Source organism: Taudactylus pleione, unplaced genomic scaffold, assembly GCF_031769625.1.
Source record: "Taudactylus pleione unplaced genomic scaffold, aTauple2 ptg000230l, whole genome shotgun sequence".
Taxonomy (NCBI): domain Eukaryota; kingdom Metazoa; phylum Chordata; class Amphibia; order Anura; family Myobatrachidae; genus Taudactylus; species Taudactylus pleione.
In genome coordinates, this window is record NW_028284632.1 from 609,061 (window position 1) to 630,000 (window position 20,940).

General features: G+C 40.5%; 1 protein-coding gene across 2 annotated transcripts in view; it reads left to right on the plus strand.

Moving 5' to 3' along the window:
* The window catches only part of FAF1 (Fas associated factor 1), a 305,642-nt gene that overhangs the window by 130,499 nt on the left and 154,203 nt on the right, over window positions 1-20,940 (plus strand). For both annotated transcript variants that reach the window (XM_088479291.1, XM_088479292.1), the window contains exon 7: window positions 3,765-3,870. In XM_088479291.1, coding sequence (XP_088335417.1) covers window positions 3,765-3,870 — 106 coding nt within the window. The remainder of the gene's footprint in view (window positions 1-3,764; window positions 3,871-20,940) is intronic.

Sequence of the window (20,940 nt, forward strand, 5' to 3'; positions counted from 1 at the left end):
CAAAGAATCACACCACACTGGGATAGTTCAGTCCAACGTTTCAGTCAGAAGACTTTTATCAAGAACACAACGTGAAAACATGAAGTACATACCTTTATAGAACACATGTGATTGTGTAATGAGAAGCGTGTTCATCTCTTCGGGCGCCGAGTGACTGAGGTCATCAGCATGCGACCCGCGAGAGGACGGACCTGCCCTGACGTCAGGTTTGTGATGCTGATATCCTGACGCTATCACCCAGGTAACCAACAGAGAGGGGGGATGGTGAAGAAAGTGAAAGTACCTGCATAATGAATAAACATATGTAACCATGAATGATTGTGCGTACAGTCATAGTATCAATAATATAGTAAATGCATCGTGTGAGCATTAATGAATGTGTGAAAGTGATGAGTGAAACACAACATGAGGTAAAAACATGAACATACAACATAAACATATAGAACACGAAAAAATACATAAATAATTATGCGCATAAACAAATATCAATGGACTGCCTGGGAAAAATTATATGATTTAAGATAATGGTTGCAAACATGAAGATAAAGGCTGGGCATAAAAGAATGAGTAAGCTCACGTGTTTACAAGGTACAGAACAAATAAAATTATTATTATAATTGAACCCTAAGGCCTTATATATATTTATATTTTTATATATATATTTATTTTTTGGTACTAATATAGTGAGCTATGATGGTCAGCTCATATATTCATTTCAACATATATGAAACAATGGATTATTGGTGTCGATCGATGAGATTTTTTGCCCTCCTTTAGGGTTCGATTATTATAATAATTATTTTGTATATGTACAGGTTGTCCTTTTATTCATTCTCTCTCTTTATTTCTGCATCACTTGTGCATTAATTATTAGGTTATCTTTTATTCTGTTGATGTGGTCTGTTGTTATTGCCACCCAGAATGGGATAACCTCATTGTGAGAAGCCCCATCGTTTATTTGTTCTGTACCTTGTAAACACGTGAGCTTACTCATTCTTTTATGCCCAGCCTTTATCTTCATGTTTGCAACCATTATCTTAAATCATATAATTTTTCCCAGGCAGTCCATTGATATTTGTTTTTGTGCATAATTATTTATGTATTTTTTCGTGTTCTATATGTATATGTTGTATGTTCATGTTTTTACCTCATGTTGTGTTTCACTCATCACTTTCACACATTCATTAATGCTCACACGATGCATTTACTATATTATTGATACTATGACTGTACGCACAATCATTCATGGTTACATATGTTTATTGATTATGCAGGTACTTTCACTTTCTTCACCATCCCCCCTCTCTGTTGGTTACCCGGGTGATAGCATCAGGATATCAGCATCACAAACCTGACGTCAGGGCAGCTCCGTCCTCTCGCGGGTCGCATGCTGATGACGTCAGTCACTCGGCGCCCGGAGAGATGAACACGCTTCTCATTACACAATCACATGTGCTCTATAAAGGTATGTACTTCATGTTTTCACGTTGTGTTCTTGATAAAAGTCTTCTGACTGAAACGTTGGACTGAACTATCCCAGTGTGGTGTGATTCTTTGCATTAGAGGTCCTGGGAGTGCCGCTGCCATTCCTTCTCTATTTAAGTAGTCACAAACTATAGAGTGCACCCGGGCAAGTACTTTGGTTGATGTGGAGTGCTAGCTCTTGTATTTATATACAGTCAGGTCCATAAATATTGGGACATTGACAGAATTTTCATATTTTGGCCTCTATTCACCACCACAATGGCTTTAAAATGAAACAAACAAGATGTGCTTTAACTGCAGACTGTCAGATTTAATTTGAGGGTAATTACATCCAAATCAGGTGAACGGTGTAGGAATTACAACGGTTTCTATATGTTCCTCCCACTTTTTAAGGGGCCAAAAGTAATGGGACAAACTAAACAATCCTAAATCTAACTTTCACTTTTTAATACTTTGTTGCAAATCCTTTGCAGGCAATTATAGCCTGAAGTCTGGAACGCATAGACAGCACCAGACACTGGGTTTCATCCCTGGTGATGCTCTGCCAGGCCTCTACTGCAAATGTCTTCAGTTCCTGCTTCTTCTTGAGGCCTTTTCCCTTCAGTTTTGTCTTCATCAAGTGAAATGCATGCTCAATCGGATTCAGGTCAGGGGATTGACTTGGCCATTGCATAACATTCCACTTTTTAACCTTAAAAAACTTTTTGGTTGCTTCTGCAGTATGCTTCGGGTCATTGTCCATCTGCACTGTGAAGCGCTGTCCAATGAGTTCTGAAGCATTTGACTGAATATGAGCATATAATATTGCCCGAAATACTTCAGAATTAATTCTGCTGCTTTTGTCAACAGTCACATCATCAATAAATACAAGGGAACCAGTTCCATTGGCAGCCATACATGCCCACGCCATGACACTACCACCACCATGCTTCACTGATGAGGTGGTATGTTTTGGATCATGAGCAGTTCCTTTCCTTCTCTTCTCTTCCCATCACTCTGGTACAAGTTGATCTTTGTCTCATCTGTCAATAGGATGTTGTTCCAGAACTGTAATGGCTTTTTTAGATGTTGTTTGGCAAACTCTAATCTGGTCTTCCTGTTTTTGTGGCTCACCAATGGTTTGCATCTTGTGGTGAACCCTCTTTATTCACCCTTGTGAAGTCTTCTCTTGATTGTTGACTTTGACACATATATACCTACCTCCTGGAGAGTGTTCTTGATTTGGCCAACTGTTGTGAAGGGGTTTTTCTTCACCAGGGAAATAATTCTTCTGTCATCCACCACAGTTGTTTTCAGTGGTCTTCTGGGTCTTTTGGTGTTGCTGAGCTCTCCGGTGCGTTCTTTCTTTTTAAGAATGTTCCAAACAGTTGATTTGGCCACACCTAATGTTTTTGCTATCTCTCTGATGGGTTTGTTTTGATTTTTCAGCCTAATGATGGCTTGCTTCACTGATAGTGACAGCTCTTTGGATCTCATATTGAGAGTTGACAGCAACTGATTCCAAATGCAAATATCACACCTAGAATCAACTTCAGACCTTTTACCTGCTTAATTGATAATGAAATAATGAGGGAATAGCCCACACCTGTCCATGAAATAGCTTTTGAGTTGATAGTCCCATTACTTTTGGCCCCTTAAAAAGTGGGAGGCACATATTGAAACTGTTGTAATTCCTACATTGTTCACCCGATTTGGATGTAATTACCCTCAAATGAAATCTGAAAGTCTGCAGTTAAAGCACATCTTGTTAGTTTCATTTCAAAACCATTGTGGTGGTGAATAGAGGTCAAAATCTGAAAATTCTGTCAATGTCCCAATATTTATGGACCTGACTGTATATGTGTGTGTGTGTGTATATATATATATATATATATATATATATATATATATTTATTTGTATGAGGAAACCTAATTATACTGTGCCAATATTGTGGTGTGTGCTTTATTTTCCAGTAACATAACTGGCTAGGTTCCTCTTCATATCTATGGTGACGTGTTCTAGTACTGGGTAGGTGGCTTTGTTTGGACCAGGTCCCTGTGGCAATGCTGTATGTACGTGTTTAACAAATTAGACCTAATAATTATGTGAGTGTTATCTATGTGTCTGTGAAAGTAGCAGGCTCACAGGACACGGTGTCTATATTTGGTCAGTACTGTAGCAGCTCTGTGCCTAGACTTGCCTGTGTGCAGCCCTGGCTGTCCCAGAGGGATCATGGTTCTGATGAAACATGCTGCTACATGCCTTTGCTGACTTACTGTCTCTACTTCCGTTCCCACAGCTCTCAACAGGAGTCATTAAACCAGAACTACACGCTGATCATCACCCACCGGGAGGTCCAGAAGGAATACAACCTGAAATTCTCTGGGAGCTGCACAATACAGGAGGTAAGCGGTGTGTGCGGTCAGCAGATGGGCTCGTACAGCAATAATAACAATCACTGCAAATTCAATAAAGCAGTCTGGATAAATTATTAAAAGTATCGCAGCCACTTATCGCCAGAGTTCTCATCGGTCTCCCGCATTCATGAAAGTAACTGTGTACATACGAGCAGATAGAGTTAGGCACCCCCTGCTGCTTTTAAATGTGCCTCTAATGCTTTTTAAAAGTGTAACTGCTTTTAGGAATTAAAGTTCCAACGATTTGATTCGGACATAAACTGGTGAAATACCCTGCCTAGTTTTAATAGCTGCCAGCTCCTGGCTAGTACCGGTGACACGTATGCAAATAGGAGGAATGGAAACTGGCTCTGGCCCCTTCCGCTCTTTTATTGAGACCACACATGTTGCCGTTTTTATTTTTGTCCTAAAACGTAAATATTATCTGTGAACCGAATTTGACACCCATGGTTGAACTACTAGTGTACAGTCTACTTCCTTGTAATGACACCTTGTATGATATGTTGGCGGACTTGTAGAAAATAATCCTGTAAAATGTGATTGGGAGCTACCAACTGTATACTGTCAATGAGTTGGCATAAAACATATCTTGGTTACAGAAGTCTTCCATCTACCCATGACTTTGATTATGGCCTTATACATACTCTCTTGCAGCTTTTACTAAATACAGATGTGTCCACATGCAACTATCCTTTGCGCGCTACAAGTCGCGTTCCACACAACGTGTGAGCACCATGTGACTCTCTAGTGTTGATCGTCTTTTTGTGTGTCTTCCCTTCAAATACGTCTTATATGCAGGGCAGTGCAAATAGGACACACAAGCGGCTTCTGCTGATTAAAATGACATGCAGCATGCCTATGTTCTGTGTGCAACTGCGGGTGTATCTGCATGCGAAATGCGTTAGTCAGCGACTATAACACTGTAATGTAGCATTCCGCATGCAGATGCACCCGGGGTCGCATACAGATTATAGGCATGCTGCATATCATTATAGTCAGCTAAAGCTGCTTGTGTGTCCTATTCACATCACTTTGCGCATAAGACCCATTTGAAGGGAAAAAAGTTGCTTGGGGCTACCGAATCGGGTCACGATGTGGCGCGACTAGAAGGGCTTTTTAACGCGCAATAAAGCTAGATGTACATCTAAATACTGCATTTTCTTTCTAGGTTCATTCAGTGCTCCTCTTAGCTATGTTTTTAGGTAAAGAATCCAAGTTTTTTTTTCTCTCTCTCTGAGATATGAGAATGCGCTGCTTACGATTGCTAAGATTAGGATAAGGATTGTATCCAGAGTGCCACTTTAGCTAGGTACACACTGTGCGATAATTGTGCAAATAAGCCAATTGTTGGTTGGTCACTCTGATTTTTGCACAATGTGTAGACAGCAACCGGGCCAATCGTTGTTCACAAGCCAAGTTTTATATAGGCTCTCGACATCATAAGTGCTGCACGACACTCTGTGTCCCAATTAACCGATATCTTGCCACAATTGCAGCGTGTGCGCGATCTAGCTGACAAAGTGCATTTAAAAATGGCAGCTCAATGATTTATTGTTCAGATAGCAATGATAATTGTGTTGTATCTGTACAGGACATTGGATGTCCATAGTATTGTGTGATCTATCAGGAAAAAAAAAATGTGAATCGTTCCTCTTATCTGTCTGGTGGGGGAACAGTCAGGAAGCCGGCGGACGCAATGCCGACTGCCGGCTTCCCGACTGCTTAATTCCGGCATGGGTTAAATGACAGGCGGCAAAATCTCGACGCCTGTTATTTTACCTACGCTGGGAGACCGGCGCCCATCATCCCGATCAAAGGGATGCCGGGCACGGACAGTCCCTGGGATGGGGGGAGGGTTAGGTTTAGGGCTCCTGGCGGGGACTTAGGGTTAGGCACCTCCACGGGACGTTAGGGTCAGGCTAGTGGAAGGGGGGGTTAGGGTTAGGCACCCCCCCCCCGGGGGACTTAAATTTAGGCAGCGGGGAAGGGGCGGTTAGGGTTAGGCACTTGGGGGGGAGGTTAGGGTTAGGCACCCCTAAGGGAGGGTTAGGGGGCAGAATAGGTTAGTTTATACTTACCTTCCAACGTTCAGGATTTCCACCTGTGTCGGGCTGCCGGGAGTTGAACCATATGGGCCGGCAGTATATCATACTGATTCCTTATGGTGTGTACGTAGCTTTAGTGTCACCAGATAGACCAAACTGACTGATGCTATAAAGACATGGATAAAAAGCAAAGAGAGACAGAAAGTTAAAGCTATTTATTTTGTAATTGAATGGCATTTAGAAGCTATTAAATTAGCCTTGAGATACAAAACAGATTTAAGAAGCCCTGGGCTAGACAAATCCTAATTTGACACCAATGTAGCTTTCTATTTAAGTTCGGTTTAGACGCTACAGTGAATGGAATGTTACTGTTATTAGCCATAGGGAATGACACCTTTGGTAACAAATCATATTGCATAATGCATTTTTGTTCATCCCACACTAACACGGTAGCTTGTGTGGTTAGACAATGATTTATCCTAGCAGCATTCAGTGATCCCTCTGGGTATGTCTGAGAAAGCTCCTTCTGTTTTCTGTCTAGAAGGCAGCCAAACTAAAATAAGGCTAAAGTTAAGGAAGTGCACAATGAATCTACCAGACAAAGGCAGAATGGAGGTGGATACATTCAAAGGTGGTGCTTTGGGCCTGTGCTGGTTGAGGTTTTCCCCTTCTTCCTTTAGATCTGTACATACGTATGCTGCAGGTAGTAAAGTTTTCTATTTTCACAACCATATAGGGATCGGGGCCTAAGGTCCTGATTCAGAGCCGGACGCTCTGACAGAGCGCTCACTCTGAATCAGGGCCGTCCCTTCTCCTTTTTGGAGCGGCCTCTTGGCCGCTCGCATAGCCAAAAGCACTCCCACTGACCTCACTAGTGATGTCAGTGGGGCCGGTCCCAGACGGTATGCCCACCAAAGGGGGCGTGTTGTCAATCACTATCGAAAGCACGCCCCCTTTGGTGTGAGAAGTTACTCGGGTCTCGCACATGCGCACGACGGAGCCACCATCGACCCACTTGCGAGCGCTCAGCGCTCGCGGGTCTGAATCAGGCCCTAAGTCAGAGATGAACGCAATTGCACAGCCGCTGCGTCCTTGTACGCTGCGGCTGTGAATCATTTGCTACTGCTGCAGGAGGCGTGTAAAAAGACACCTACTGTCGGCATCGCAGATCCAAGGGCTGCGACCAAAGAGTCAGTATTGGATCACCCTGAGTGAACATCGGTCATCTGATTAGCCCCATGGATACTCACTGTGGCTGGTGTTATCACGCTGCTGGGGACAGTGAAGCTACATGGGAAGGCTCAGACATTGGCCTCAGTAGGGCCGCAACACCCCCGTTTTCAAGAACACTGTCAATTGCTGCCCAGGCCCCTGCCCCCAAGTGGCCTCAGCATGTCAGTCATGCTGCGGCTTAGGGGACACTGCAAGTGAACTAGCAGGACAAGATCTGCATGTGTGCAGTGCAGTATTTGCACGGGCATATCTCACACCAACAAAATGTGCGTAAACCATCGGGTTTGCGTACATCTCTTAATAAGGCACAGTGATTCCTAGTTGCTGGCTTTCCCTTGTGAATCTTCACATATTGGAAGAAATGCAGGACGCAGCACTGTTTTAAACCTAGTGTGCACCAGCCTTTGAGGGTTGTAAGACACCTATGTTGTATTATATGTGAGACTATTCTTCAGTACATCAGATAAAAAAAAATACTTAGTTACTGTACCTAATTAAGGCTGCAAAATTGAGGACTGTTTTTTTTTTTTTTACATTTTGTCACAAACCCTTTATATAGTATTATCACAATTTTTTTGTTTTAATTTACGAATTATGATTAGAATTTTTTTTGTATGCAATACTGATTTCACCCACTAGGGGGCAACATCGGGCATCATTCTTCACGTACACCACCACCAGGCCATTCTACAACTCCAAATTAGCTTCTGAAATATAAACAGAACCTAGTATAATGGCCGGGTTATTGTTTGATCTGGAGATAATTGGCACATTGCTGGAAGGAGACTTAATTCCACCCTTTTAAATTAAACAATGAGATTTAAAAAGATATAAAATATTCATTAATGTTTAGTGATTATAAAATAGAGGCACATATTTATTTTGCCATTATTACTGTTTCGAGGGAGAAATACTGCAAATATATAAAAGATGGAGTTGGCCATTCTGACAAGTTGAAATGTTTAAGCAGTGTTAATGCAATCTACTCACACATGGTATTCTATGCAGAAAGATTCAAAATGACTACATCAATTATTAAAAGCTAGAATTAATATTCCATAAATGTCTTCTCGCTCCCCACTATTGTGTGCAACCATCTCTTGGCACTGATCTGTTTGTATAGTAAAATATACATTGGAAAACAGCAACAAATATAGCCAGCAATCTTCTGCCTACTTGTCTCTTGCACCCTTTCAATATCTGCTTTATCTGCCTGTCCGTCTATTTGTCTATCTGACTATACTGTGACTATCTATATTGTGTGTGTGTGTGTGTGTATGTATATATATATATATATATATCTATATATATCTATATATATATATATATATATAGACATGTCCTGATGAAAATTCTTTAAAAGAATTGAAACGTTGACTGGATTCACGGTGTGTCCGTGTCGTTTTTGACTTTACAATTGAGTGCCGCCCGCTGCTGCTGTGTATCTGGATATTCAATACTGGGAAGGCACCTCCTTATTACTTTTCTATAGGTGCTAGTGCCGAGTATTTTGGGTTGTTATATATATATATATATATATATATATTACCAGTACACATATTCCGCAGCGCTTTACAGACAATATTTGGCCATTCACATCAGTCCCTGCCCCAGTGGAGCTTACAATCTATATTCCCTACCACATGTACACATACACACGGGGGTTAATTTGTGACGGGAGCCAATTAACCTACCAGTATATTTTTGGAGATATATATATATATATATATATATATATATATATATACACACACACACATACACCGCAAAAGTTGAAGGGTTTAAGATGCAAACTTGTAAGGCATCACATTGACCTGCAGCACCACTCAAGGGGAGTAGAGAGCATATAAGATAACTAGTGCATGACAGAACAGGCAATAAAGGAGGACATGCTGGAAGCATACCAGCCTGAGAGAGCCTGTAAGCTTGAGCATAAATGCTGCTTAAAATAAAACCTAATACCAGGCAGTATAGAGAATATGTAGTATGTACTGTTAGATCTGGTTGCATCAGTGGACAAGATGAGGACAGGTAGGAATACAAGAGAATGGAGGGGCCCTGCTCCTGAAAATGTACAGTTATGTATATATAAATACATATTGTAGCATAGACAAGGGTGGAGAATGCTGCCATTGTATAAAGTGCATCTCTCTCCATACTTAAAATGGAATCCACTATTTTGAGCATTGGCGCAGTATTCAACCTTTCATTCATTCACATCACTGAGGTACGAGGCACTTTGTACCTATCAATTCACTAAGGCTCTTCTTATAAATATTGATTAGATCCAGAAAATAGCTGAATTTCCCTCCTGCAGATAAGGTTGAAACAACAGCCAAAGTAAATGTAAAATTGAATATAATGGTCTTTTGCAATTTATGTTGCTTGGAAAACTTCCTTTGCTTTTATTAAATTTACTGTTTTCAATTTGATTCTTCTCTATCTATGGAGAGCATCTACTATTAGACAAAACCTCTTCATTCTCTCCTAATTGACTATCTAGACCCCTGCATATAGGAATACTGTAATCAAACTGCTAGAGAAGGGATGTCATTAATAAAAAAAACCTGAAGTTAGCAAACTCCTTTTTTTTTTTTTTTTTTTTTGTAAACCAATCATCTGCCAAATTTATTATTTTGACTTCATGTTACAGTTTCTCATTTATATATATATATATATATATATATATAGAATATTTTGCAAGTCCTGCACACTCAAACTAATATTTTAAAATGCTGGGTGCTTGGTCATGTAATGCATATAGAAAAGAAACCAAAAAATGGTACACCAGCACACCACTGTTCAATGCAAAAAAATGTTTTATAGTTCCATATCAAAAAATCGTCAGAAACAACATCAAATCAGTTCACTAAAAGTGCCAAATAGTGCTAGGTAGTGCATATCCAAAAGGGTACTTATCAGTGACCATACAGCATGAACCGATATAGCAGCATCGTGAGAGGAAGCCCGACAGCTGTTTCGGCGCCCACCGGCACCTTCCTCCTGGGGCATAACTGACACAACGCACGTCTGTCCCATATGTACCATCACAAATGAATCACACCTGTTGGTCAATCGAATGCACCTGTTTAACGCACCTTAATCATGTTTCCATATCCATGGCCATGCTGTCCGCCGCGTCCAACGGGGACCCGGAAGTGACGCGTGCATGCCAATGGAGTATGCGTGTCAAAGACCGGAAATGACATTCCGGTCACATAAACACTGCAATAAAACTAATGCTTATATATATATAAAAAAATCACTATCATGGTTTTGGTGGTGAAGACATTTTTTTTTGTTGTGTACTCCAATTTCACGTAGCCAACACATTTTTTTCAGGTTGTTCTACACTGACTATAGCTCCAACTCCTAGTCATTAAATTTAGGAAAATCAGCATAACACCAGTTTTCAATAAACCCAAGTCATCTAATCCAGGAAGACAACAATTTCATTTATTTTTTAAGTTAAATATTTTTTAATTTGTTTATTTTTCATGACTGTTTTACAGAAAGTTATTAATGAACATTCTTTGGAACACCTGTCTGTTTGTTCAAGAGTTCTCAGGTTACTGTGACAATTAAATTGTCACGTTTCTGAATGTATCTGTTTAAATACTAATTAAATATTATTAATGTTCTACATTCCATATTTTGAGTCTGCTGTAAAAATAAATTGTTTAATGAACATTTTCAAATATATATAAAAAAATTAGTGTGCGTGTATATATAGGAGCAAAGTTTTAATTATTTTTTAGTATTTTTGCCTATACCCAAATTATTTTAAAAAATCTGCTTTGACTTTTTGATCTGTTTCTCATTTAGTGCATGTCCTTTTTGTTTTTATATTATTTTTACTTTTGTCCCCTCTAAAATTAATTGTACATAAATAAAGGGAAAAAAAATGCATATTAAAAAAAAGAAAAAAACAGCAATGAAAAATAGGGACCTGTCCAAAATAATTTTCAGATATGAACAATAATTAGTAAAGTAGTCGGTAGCATGCTATAGATTTGCTGGGTACCAACCCTTATGGTTCAGTAAATTTAAGATCTATTGTTATTTTTTGCTGGCGCGTTAATCTGTTTGGTAAGGCCTGAAAAGCGCATTCAAAATATGATGGATGGTGTCCTGTAACATATGTTTAAACCATTATTTTCTAATATCATAATGCTGTGCTACCAGTACAATATATTGTATTGATAAAAATGCATTACTAAAATGCATTGAAAGCGCACTTTCGGTTTCATGCATTTCTATGCATTTGTGTAAATTATCCCTTAATGCGTTTTGTCTTTGGAGAAGTAAAGCTCAATGTGATGCAGAGCTGCTAAAGTGGAAATGTAACTCTTGTAATTCCTCTGATTCCACATTCTTAAAATGACTGTCTTTAAGACTATCATGTCCAGTGGTGACCATCCAAAACCATAGAAGTGTAATAAAATTTAAAAAAAAACTCTTGTGGAATAATTGCAATGGCCAGTACTGTAATAATCCCACTTTACAATATGTACTTGACAGGTTGTAATCGTGCTAATTGAAGAGGCTAATTCACACTTGCTTCATTCCATTGAAAGACAGAATCAGCAGCTTGTTTTGCTTTTGACCAGATGGTCGTGATGAACACCTACTGAGCGCTTTAAGTGCTTTTGCTGGGATTACAAAGGCAGTGGGCTGAACTCATCTCGAAATGATTTGAGAAGAGCGAAGAACAGGAGAGGGGGGGGGGACCCGGTTACTCAATGGATTTGGAGAAGCTAAATTAATTCTGGAGGAGCCATTACACACTGAGCCCCTTTTGATAGCACTCTCCCCCTTGTTTGTTCTGTAGCAATGAGAATGTGAAGGCAGATTACAACAAACAGACGTAGGAGAGAGGGGAAAAAAAGCGCTGTGAAAAGGACCGAAAAAGCCTTTTATATCAGTGTTGATTTTTTTTTTTTTTCTTTCTTCAAAAAGTGCATTATGTGTGAGAATCGCTGGTGTATAGAAAGCCAATTGGAATTTTTTTTTGAGTACGCTATTAAAGAAGTATGAATATATAAGCAAGAGCAACAGTTGACTGAGTTTAGTGTGGTAAGGCATTGTGCCCAAGGACGAATTGCATTGATCAAAAGTGGTGCCCCCCATTTTAATATGAATGTCGCAGCTTTTCTCCAGCCTGCCTGTGTTTACTTTGGATAATTAGAATATACTCTTTTTCTTTCTTTTTTTTTCTTTTCCAACTCTATTATTACAGTAGAGGTGTACGATTTTACCAGAAGGCTAGATTTTTTTTTTCCTTATGCCATATTCTTTAAGCGGCGGGGTTCCTGTTAACATTAAACACTTGCTCTGAATGCAATGCAGATGTGGTTGCTTTACATTGACAAATAGCAAATTGCAACCTGTTTTTTATTTTTTTTCATTATTGCTCAGTTTTCCCAAGTAATTACTGCTAACAGGTGTCCAGGCCAAAGGATTCTTTTTTTTTTTTTTTTTAAATCTCCTCATGGTGCATAGTTAGGGATGAGTGTTAACTGGACTTCCTGGTAATATACAGTATGTATTCTATTGTAGCAAAAGTATCTGGCATTATTTTCACACTAATTTTTAGGCGAAACGCGTTCGGTGTCAGAATCCACATAATGATGCAGTTATTAAGAACCAGTCCTTAGGTTCTGATGAGATGCCCGCTGCACCATCTCTAAAGAGTAGGTATATTTGCTCCACATTGTTCAAAATTACTGCATAAAATTACGCCATGATATTTATTAGCCCTGTTTGCAAAGGTTCAAGTTATTTGCACTGGGTTTTAATTGTAGGATTATGACAAGTAATTATATGAATGAACATAGCCTGGAGTTTTTAAATGTTTCAATTTAAATGATAAGTTCCCAGCTTCAGGATGCACTGATTTGTATGTGCCCTTTTGCAACTTTGCTTTATATTTCTGGGTTGCTTCTGTGCGCTACAGCCAGGTATTTACAGAGTTGTGTATTTAAGTTGTCTTTTGCTACTTTTGTGCAAAATGGAGTCTGATATAGAGAACCCAACAGAACTATGTTGTGTCCCAGAGTAAATGAAAATGCACAATTCTGACTTTTTGATTTAAAAGTTACTTTGCTTAACGGTACAGAAGAAAGCCAGAGAAAGAGCACCATGTTTAATAACCTTTACAGGAGATTACACACAATACAACAAAATAGTCAGATTAAATATAAAGTACAGCTAATTATTGGGATAGGATAAAACCTTCTAATTGTTTTATATTTTATTTTTCTTTGACTGGGGACAGTGTATCTAAAAAAAAAACTAGTTTCCTCATAGAACTATAGAAGGAAAACTAAAGTTAATTGAGCAAAAGCCCCTCTATTGGAGATTGATGTTTTGTCGCCCTTTTGACAATAATCACATTGGAAAATTTAGCAAGGTTTTTTGTTTTTTTAATATTATTAGGGCAAGGTACCTACACTGGTGGCCGACACCTGATCTGTATAGCTGAGCAACATCATACTGTGTCAACAGCAAGTTTGTTTTTTGTCATTAAGCCCTTATAGACCCTGACCGGACCTAGTATCCCAGCAGTGCTGTGCTTTTCTGTGTGTGTAAATAAATGGATTTAAAATAGACTGCAATAGACTTTCTAAAATAGCATTGAGGATGATATATTAGCCAGTCATCAACACTGATACTGTTGATCTAAAAGGTTTACATTTATTTTATAGGGGATGTATACCACATGTGTGCAACATATTTGATGAAACGGTACTTGAATATTGATTAAATACCCACAGCATTAAAATCCAATGAGGACACAGTATGGCCTAAATCTTGTATTGTATTGTTAATGTTTCAGCCCAGGTTTCATGTATTTTTTTTTTTTTAGTTCTTAAAAAGATGGTATGAAATGCAGTTACCTGGTCAGTGACCCTTTGCAACTCAGTCAGTGCAACTTTACGTGTGTAAATCTGTGCCCGATAGATGGTAAGGTCAGGGCAAATAGTTAAATGAATGACACATTCTCCTTCGCGTGCGTGCAAATCTGTGTATATTTCATGTGCAGAAAATTTAATGTATTTCATATTCATTGATACGATTTTCCTTTGTTATCAGACCCACAGTCTTCGGTGACTGAGATGTATAAAATAGATCTATGTCCAAGGTCTTAACATCAAGCTTGTTTGAAAATTGTCATAGCGATATTAATGCAAGAATGGTGAAGTTTGTAAGTTTTTAGGTGGTAATTGTAACTTTACCTGTATCAAGTAAAACCACCAGAGCATTAAGATCTCCTATTGTAGTTAAACTATAAATGGTAAGTGACGCTGCCCTGCAATAGAATTACATGTCTGCGCTCCCTCAATAAAGAAATCTCCATTAGTGTTTCAGAGAAGCATATGAGTTTGCATTGAGAACAATTGCAGCGAGCAGCATATCATATGCTGGGATTTGTGCAGGTTCCGTGACCAGACACGACAGTCCGGGATTTTTGCAAGTGTTTTTTTTTTTTTTTACCTAACTACAAGGGCAAAAGCATCTGCTCCCAGCCTAGATGCTATTGTTCAGTCCATGATACTTGCTCTTCTTCTTGTACCCAGGCTCCGGATTAGATGCAGCTGAGATGAAATGCGGTTTTAACTTGTCACTAGTGCAGCTGTTCTCGTATAAGGCCTAGATAGCTTATAGCAGACAGAGCCAGAGACCACGTTGATCAGAGGTCATCTCCTTAAAACATCACATCTCTTGGGGGGAGATCACTGCTCCATGTGTTGAGCGGCCCGAAGATGGAAATCTCTTTTGACGAATTCTGTTTGGTTAGGAATACAATTTGCATAGTAATGGTCAGTCTCTTGTCCCTATCTTGCCATGTATTTAATGCTGAAGGAAAACTGCTACAAGAAGCCTTATTATTCCCCAAACTGCCCACTCACTAGGTGATTGAAATATAACACTCAGCCTCCTGTCCCGTCAAAAGGCGTCAGTGCAGAAATGCAATGCAGCCGTTCTGTCCTAGCGAGTATAAAACATCTCCTTTTTTTTTTTTTTTAAATACGAATCGGTCAAATCCAATAAAGTTTATTCTAACTCTTTTCATAAGCCCCATATTTTAGAACTTCAAGTTCTAGCATTGTTTTTGCATCATTCAAAAGTTGTCAGCAAATTTGTAAAAGTGTTCTATTTTACCACATGCAGACATCACGGTTTCCATCGCTCAGTATGAAGCGGTTTAGCTGTCGCTTACTGTACATTTGCAGCAGTGACGCTTGCTGGCTAAAAAATGGTACTGCACTACCGAATAAAAATAAATAAATAACTGAGCCATTTTCTGATGAAGTGAATGGCAAATTATTTTTTTTTATATATATATTTAACATTGTTTCCCACCCACATGGCATGTGTCATCAGCAAGATATTGACACATTATAATAATCCAAAAGAAATCTATTTGGTTTATTATATGGCATATTGGTAAATGAGTGTGTGGCCAGCTTCCGGCCTCAGCGACACAGGAAGTAATCCTGCAGAGACTGTAACCTGACTGGGCAGCTTCCACTTCGCTTGGTTCCAGCTGCAGGATTTGGGACACGTTACCAGGCCTCCATTGGCAGTAGAGTTTGCGCAGGAAAATAATGTTCTAGGTGCTGATTCTGAGGGGTACAGACCTCTTTGTGCACAAGTGGCGAGATGTAGAACTACAGATGCAAATGTTTGCATGTTTCCGTCCTATTCTGAGTCTGAAGGATCTTGGGCATTTCGGGGTGGGAGCTAGGTGACCAGCTGTTCTGTTTTGTGGGAGTGCCGTAGGCGTGTAGTTTGAGTTCCATGGCGTTCTGAGTCGTGTGTACGTGGAAGGGAAACCTGTTCCAGGTGGATCTTTTTCACTTAGCTTGGAGCAGATGCAATTGTGGCTGCTAATGATGACGGTTGCAGCTGAGTCTGGAAAAACAGTAGGTAGAGTGGTTTCCCGCTTGAAGCCGCACGGATTGTAGCATTAGCCCCATAGAAACCCACATAAGGAAGTAAACCAGGCTTTCATGACTGCCTGCAAATACAGCCACTCTGCGTCCCACTTATGCTGGGTACACCCTGGCCAATTCAATTGAACAGCCGATATATAGTCTGTGTGTCGACCAGTATGTACAGATGATATGTCTGTAAACGACGTTGTTCAGACAGATCATGTCTGCTGTCAGCACATTGCGCTGTGTGTACTGGCGGTCACAACTGGACGAGCTCCTGTAAATGTCTGCAAAGTTTGACGTCACATCAAGCCGACAATTGGTAAGTGTGTATGCATCCAATATAGTCCGTTTGTACCCAGCTCAGGAATCGGCCCCCTAGTTTCAACCATGAATCCTTCCTCTGCTTTGAAGCAGGTTACACTACAGCCACATTTATGACCATTTTACTTGTTTATTCAAATGCTGGGAGCATTATATTCTCTGTTCTCTTTCTTCATATATACAGCAATTAATTGCCTGTATATTGGCAGCAGCCAGTCAGCATAAATTGTATATACGGTTCTGCTTATCACTTGAATAATCGTCCGATGATGCCTTTTAAAATCTGGGAGAACTGTGCACGTTCTTTGCTCTCATCCCCCCCCCCCCACACACACACTTGCCGATGACGGCGGCTGGGGAGAAGGGGGGGAGCGGACCCATGCTGCATTCGGCAGCATGGCATCGTAAGGATATCCCCAGATTGAGCTGCATGTTCAGATGACTGGCGATATACTTAATGACCCGCTAAAGCGCCCATCGTCCGTCGTTTGCTGCATACACATTGATCGATATATCGTTATCGTTCACCATTATCGTCCAGTGCGGCTTTAGTAGAATTTCCTAGAATATAGTCCATCTGTGTTGCAGTCGGGAAATTTAGGAACATCTAATGCTAACTGCACATTTATTTATATGATGAGAATTTTCTCCTTGTGGGCTCTACATGTTGTTAGATCCATTTATTAATTACCTACGGCTGCATAAAGTGACTCTGCTGCTGCTGGAGAGGTGACTGAGACAGCGGGTGCAGATAACGGATGGCATCCACTTAGCAGAGATCACAGTTGCAGTTAGTGGTGTCTGCACCATGTACCTGCAAACTACGTTCTGTGATATTAAGCATCAATTTTAATCTTTATCTTAAAATGGATGGCATGGGTATGTGTTATTTTAGTGAAAGTCCACCCTTATGCATGCTTTATATAACGGTTTTGATTAGTCTTTTCCATAGTGAAGCTGTAAATCAATCAGCCCAGGCAGCCTTCCAGACTTTACTTGTCACTTTGTGGTGCCCGCCTGCCTAATGCCAGGTGACGTGGCATGGGTTCTAAACATGTCTACAAAGCATTCGGTTTGACAATTGTATGGTTTCTCGGTGGTTGTTGTAACACCTTTCAGAAATATAACTTGTAGCAACCTATGAACAAGTGGATTGTCTGATTTCCACCACAAGATGACGATGGGGAATTTCACATTTATTCCTCTTCCTGGTGACAGTGGTTTTTGATACTATAGGTTTATAATCTAGGTTTTAATTTTACCTATACATAAATAACATATGTTACTTAAATGTTTGTGTGTTATGTAAATGTGTGTATGATATATATATATATATATATATATATATATATATATATAATATTTCTCTCTCACACACACACACACACACACACACACACACACCCTGCCGCCAATCTATTTGTGTTTGGAATGGACCTACCATGTCCTTGGAAGGCACCAGCACATCACAATTAATGTTATTCGAGTGCCGGGACCACTTTGGGGATCTCTATCTCTATCATTTTTTTGGGATTGTTGGAGGAAACCCACACGAGCACATGGATTACTTACAAACTCCACACAGTCTTGGTTAGACTCGAACCCTAGGCCTCAGTGTTTGAGGCAGTCATGTAAACCACTGCGTCAAACTTGCTGCCCTTTGAATTCAATTCTGTATCAGTGTATCATGTTTAGACATTGAAGTTTGGTCCTTCTTCTTCTTGACAAAATTTCCCAAGCTTAGTGAGGTTGGAATGGTTATCTGTTGATGGACAGCAATTTTTAAATGTTGCCACAGATGCTCAGTTGGATTGAGATCTGGGTTTTGATTTTGATAGGACTCTTGAGAATATTAATCTTTTTAAGTCATACCTGTGTGTCTAAACAAAAAAAAGGCATAATTTCATACCACTAAGCACTCTCCACGTGTATCTCCGCTTGAATTTAAATGCAATGGTGTGAAATCATGCTTGTTTAAAACCAGTATGTTTCCGATCTGATGAAGTGTGCTGCGACCCGCGAAACGCGTTAGTCTAAAAAATTATTAAAACTACAGAATGCTTTTAATGAACCGTCACCTGTTCCATTATTGGATAAGTAACTATTAAATCATTCATCACATTGAATGTATTTCACTGGTATCAAAACCTGCATAAAGAAAGATATTCACTGTCCTAATAACAATTTAGCACCTTCTGCTTATCCGGTGCCATGAGAAATGTCTCTGCTATTCACCCTGAGGGGATTTTGAACTGCCCTCTATCTCATAAGGGCAGCAAATGTTACCACATACCTCTAATTAGAGGAGTAGTAATGATCCTTCCTACACTACAGTGAGTTAACTGAAAGTACATCCTACTGGGTCATCTGAAACTCCTCCTTAAGTAAGTGCCATCACAGCAACTATCTAATACACTCATACCTTTCCATCTCCTCCCACACAAGATTTTGCTCTCCTGACGGTCGCCACGTTTTCGCTTTGTGCATTATACGTATAAACAGGCGCAAATGTACAGACAAAAGTGTATGATGTCACATAAGAGGCGTTTGCACTGTTTTTAATTGACCGTTTCCTTGAGCAAGGCAGTACACGTTGCTTAATACTTGTGTAGGGATGAGATCACCAAGTTAGTTTCCCATACTGTCCAGGCAGCGCTGTTAGTTTACTTGGTGCTGCCTGAGGGAAAACGGTCATTCGCTAGCTTGCCACCATATAGCACCCCATGCTTTTCTGAAAGAGCATTCTAACACAGGCCTCGTGCTGGACCAGTTGACACTGGGAGGGTCAGCCAGAGAGCAGGTAAAGATATGTTACATTGATGTGATCCAACTACAGCAAATACTTTAATTTTAATGAAACCCCCCACCTCCTCCCTCTGCCACCCCTACATACTGCTACCTCAGGAATGCCCCTGCACAGATGTGTACATGTATATCAAACTTTACACGCCTAGGTACACAGAATCACATCCACACATTCTCTTACAGCAATACATAGTTATATGGACTTGTTGATTTACCTGTGGCAGAGGAATCACTCTGTTCCATGGTTTCAGTTAATGACTGCATTTATTATGCCTTTACTTCATGCTACAGCAGTGGGGGGGCCCTTTGATGCCATGTATTCCGAATCTTTAAGTTGATTCTTGTTTCTTGAACACATAGCTGGACTCTTATGTCACAGCTCTTTGGAGTCCAGTCAGTTAGGTACGAGTTTGTGAAAGTGAACTCGTATTATCGTACGAACGCAATCATCCAGGAAATGTGAGATCCAATTAGAAATGCCTGTTTGTGCATTTTAGGCAACTTTTGGGCAAACTGCAACGCGGGAGAAGGGCATGAAAAAGTGAGAGAATCATTCTGCACCAAAGAAGTGTGACATTTGGGATAGCAGGACCATATAGTAGGCTGCTAGTGTCCACACGGAAATGACTGGAGGTTCTTAAAAGATGTGAAATGGTTGATTATTAAAAATTTTTATTAATGGTGGAAAAATCATAGCCAGCAAGTGTTTCTCATCAAATTAAACAGTATTTTGGGGTACAGAAAAATGGGCCTGATTCAGAGCCGGACGCTCTGACCAGAACGCTCGCTCTGAATCAGGGCCCTCCTACTTGAAAAAGGAGCGGCCTCTTGGAAGCTCGCATATCTGTGGGTGACCACCCACAGCTATAGCGAGCGTCCATGATGATGGTCGCGATGGTCAAGACCATCGCGACCATCGGGCTTGCGACGGAGACCCTGCGGTAGGGTCTCGCTGCCGCAAGCCCTGGAGTGATTTTGGCTCTATCAGAGCCAAAATCACTCCCACTGACATCACTACTGATGTCAGTGGGGCCGGCTTCAGACGATAGGCGTTCCCATGGGAATGCCTCCGTCTGGCAGCCATGCCCCCGGCACGCCCACCAAAGGGGGCGTGCTGTCAATCAACATCGACAGCACGCCCCCTTTGGTGCGAGACCCATAACGACGGCTTGGCCGTCGTTATTCGGATCTCGCGCATGCGCACGACGGAGCTCCCTCCGTCGTGCGCATGCGCGGTTCGGTACCATCGACCCGCTTGCGAGCGGGTCTGAATGACCCCCAATGTCTGTAAATTTATTTTTCAGTGTTTTTTTTTTTTATAAGTTCAAAAAACACTTTCCCATCAATACAACACCTCCACATACCTGTCCCACATCATTACACCTCCACATACCTGTCCCAAATCATTACGCCTCCACATACCTGTCCCACATCATTCCTCCTCTAAATACCTGTCCCACATCATTTACACCTCTGCATACCTGTCCCACATCATTTACACCTCTGCATACCTGTCCCACATCATTTACACCTCTGCATACCTGTCCCACATCATTACACCTCTGCATACCTGTCCCACATCATTACACCTCTACATACCTTTCCAACATCGTTACACCTCCGCATACCTGTCCCACATCATTACTCCACTACATACCTTTCCCACATCATTTACACCTCTGCATACTCGTCCCACATCATTTACACCT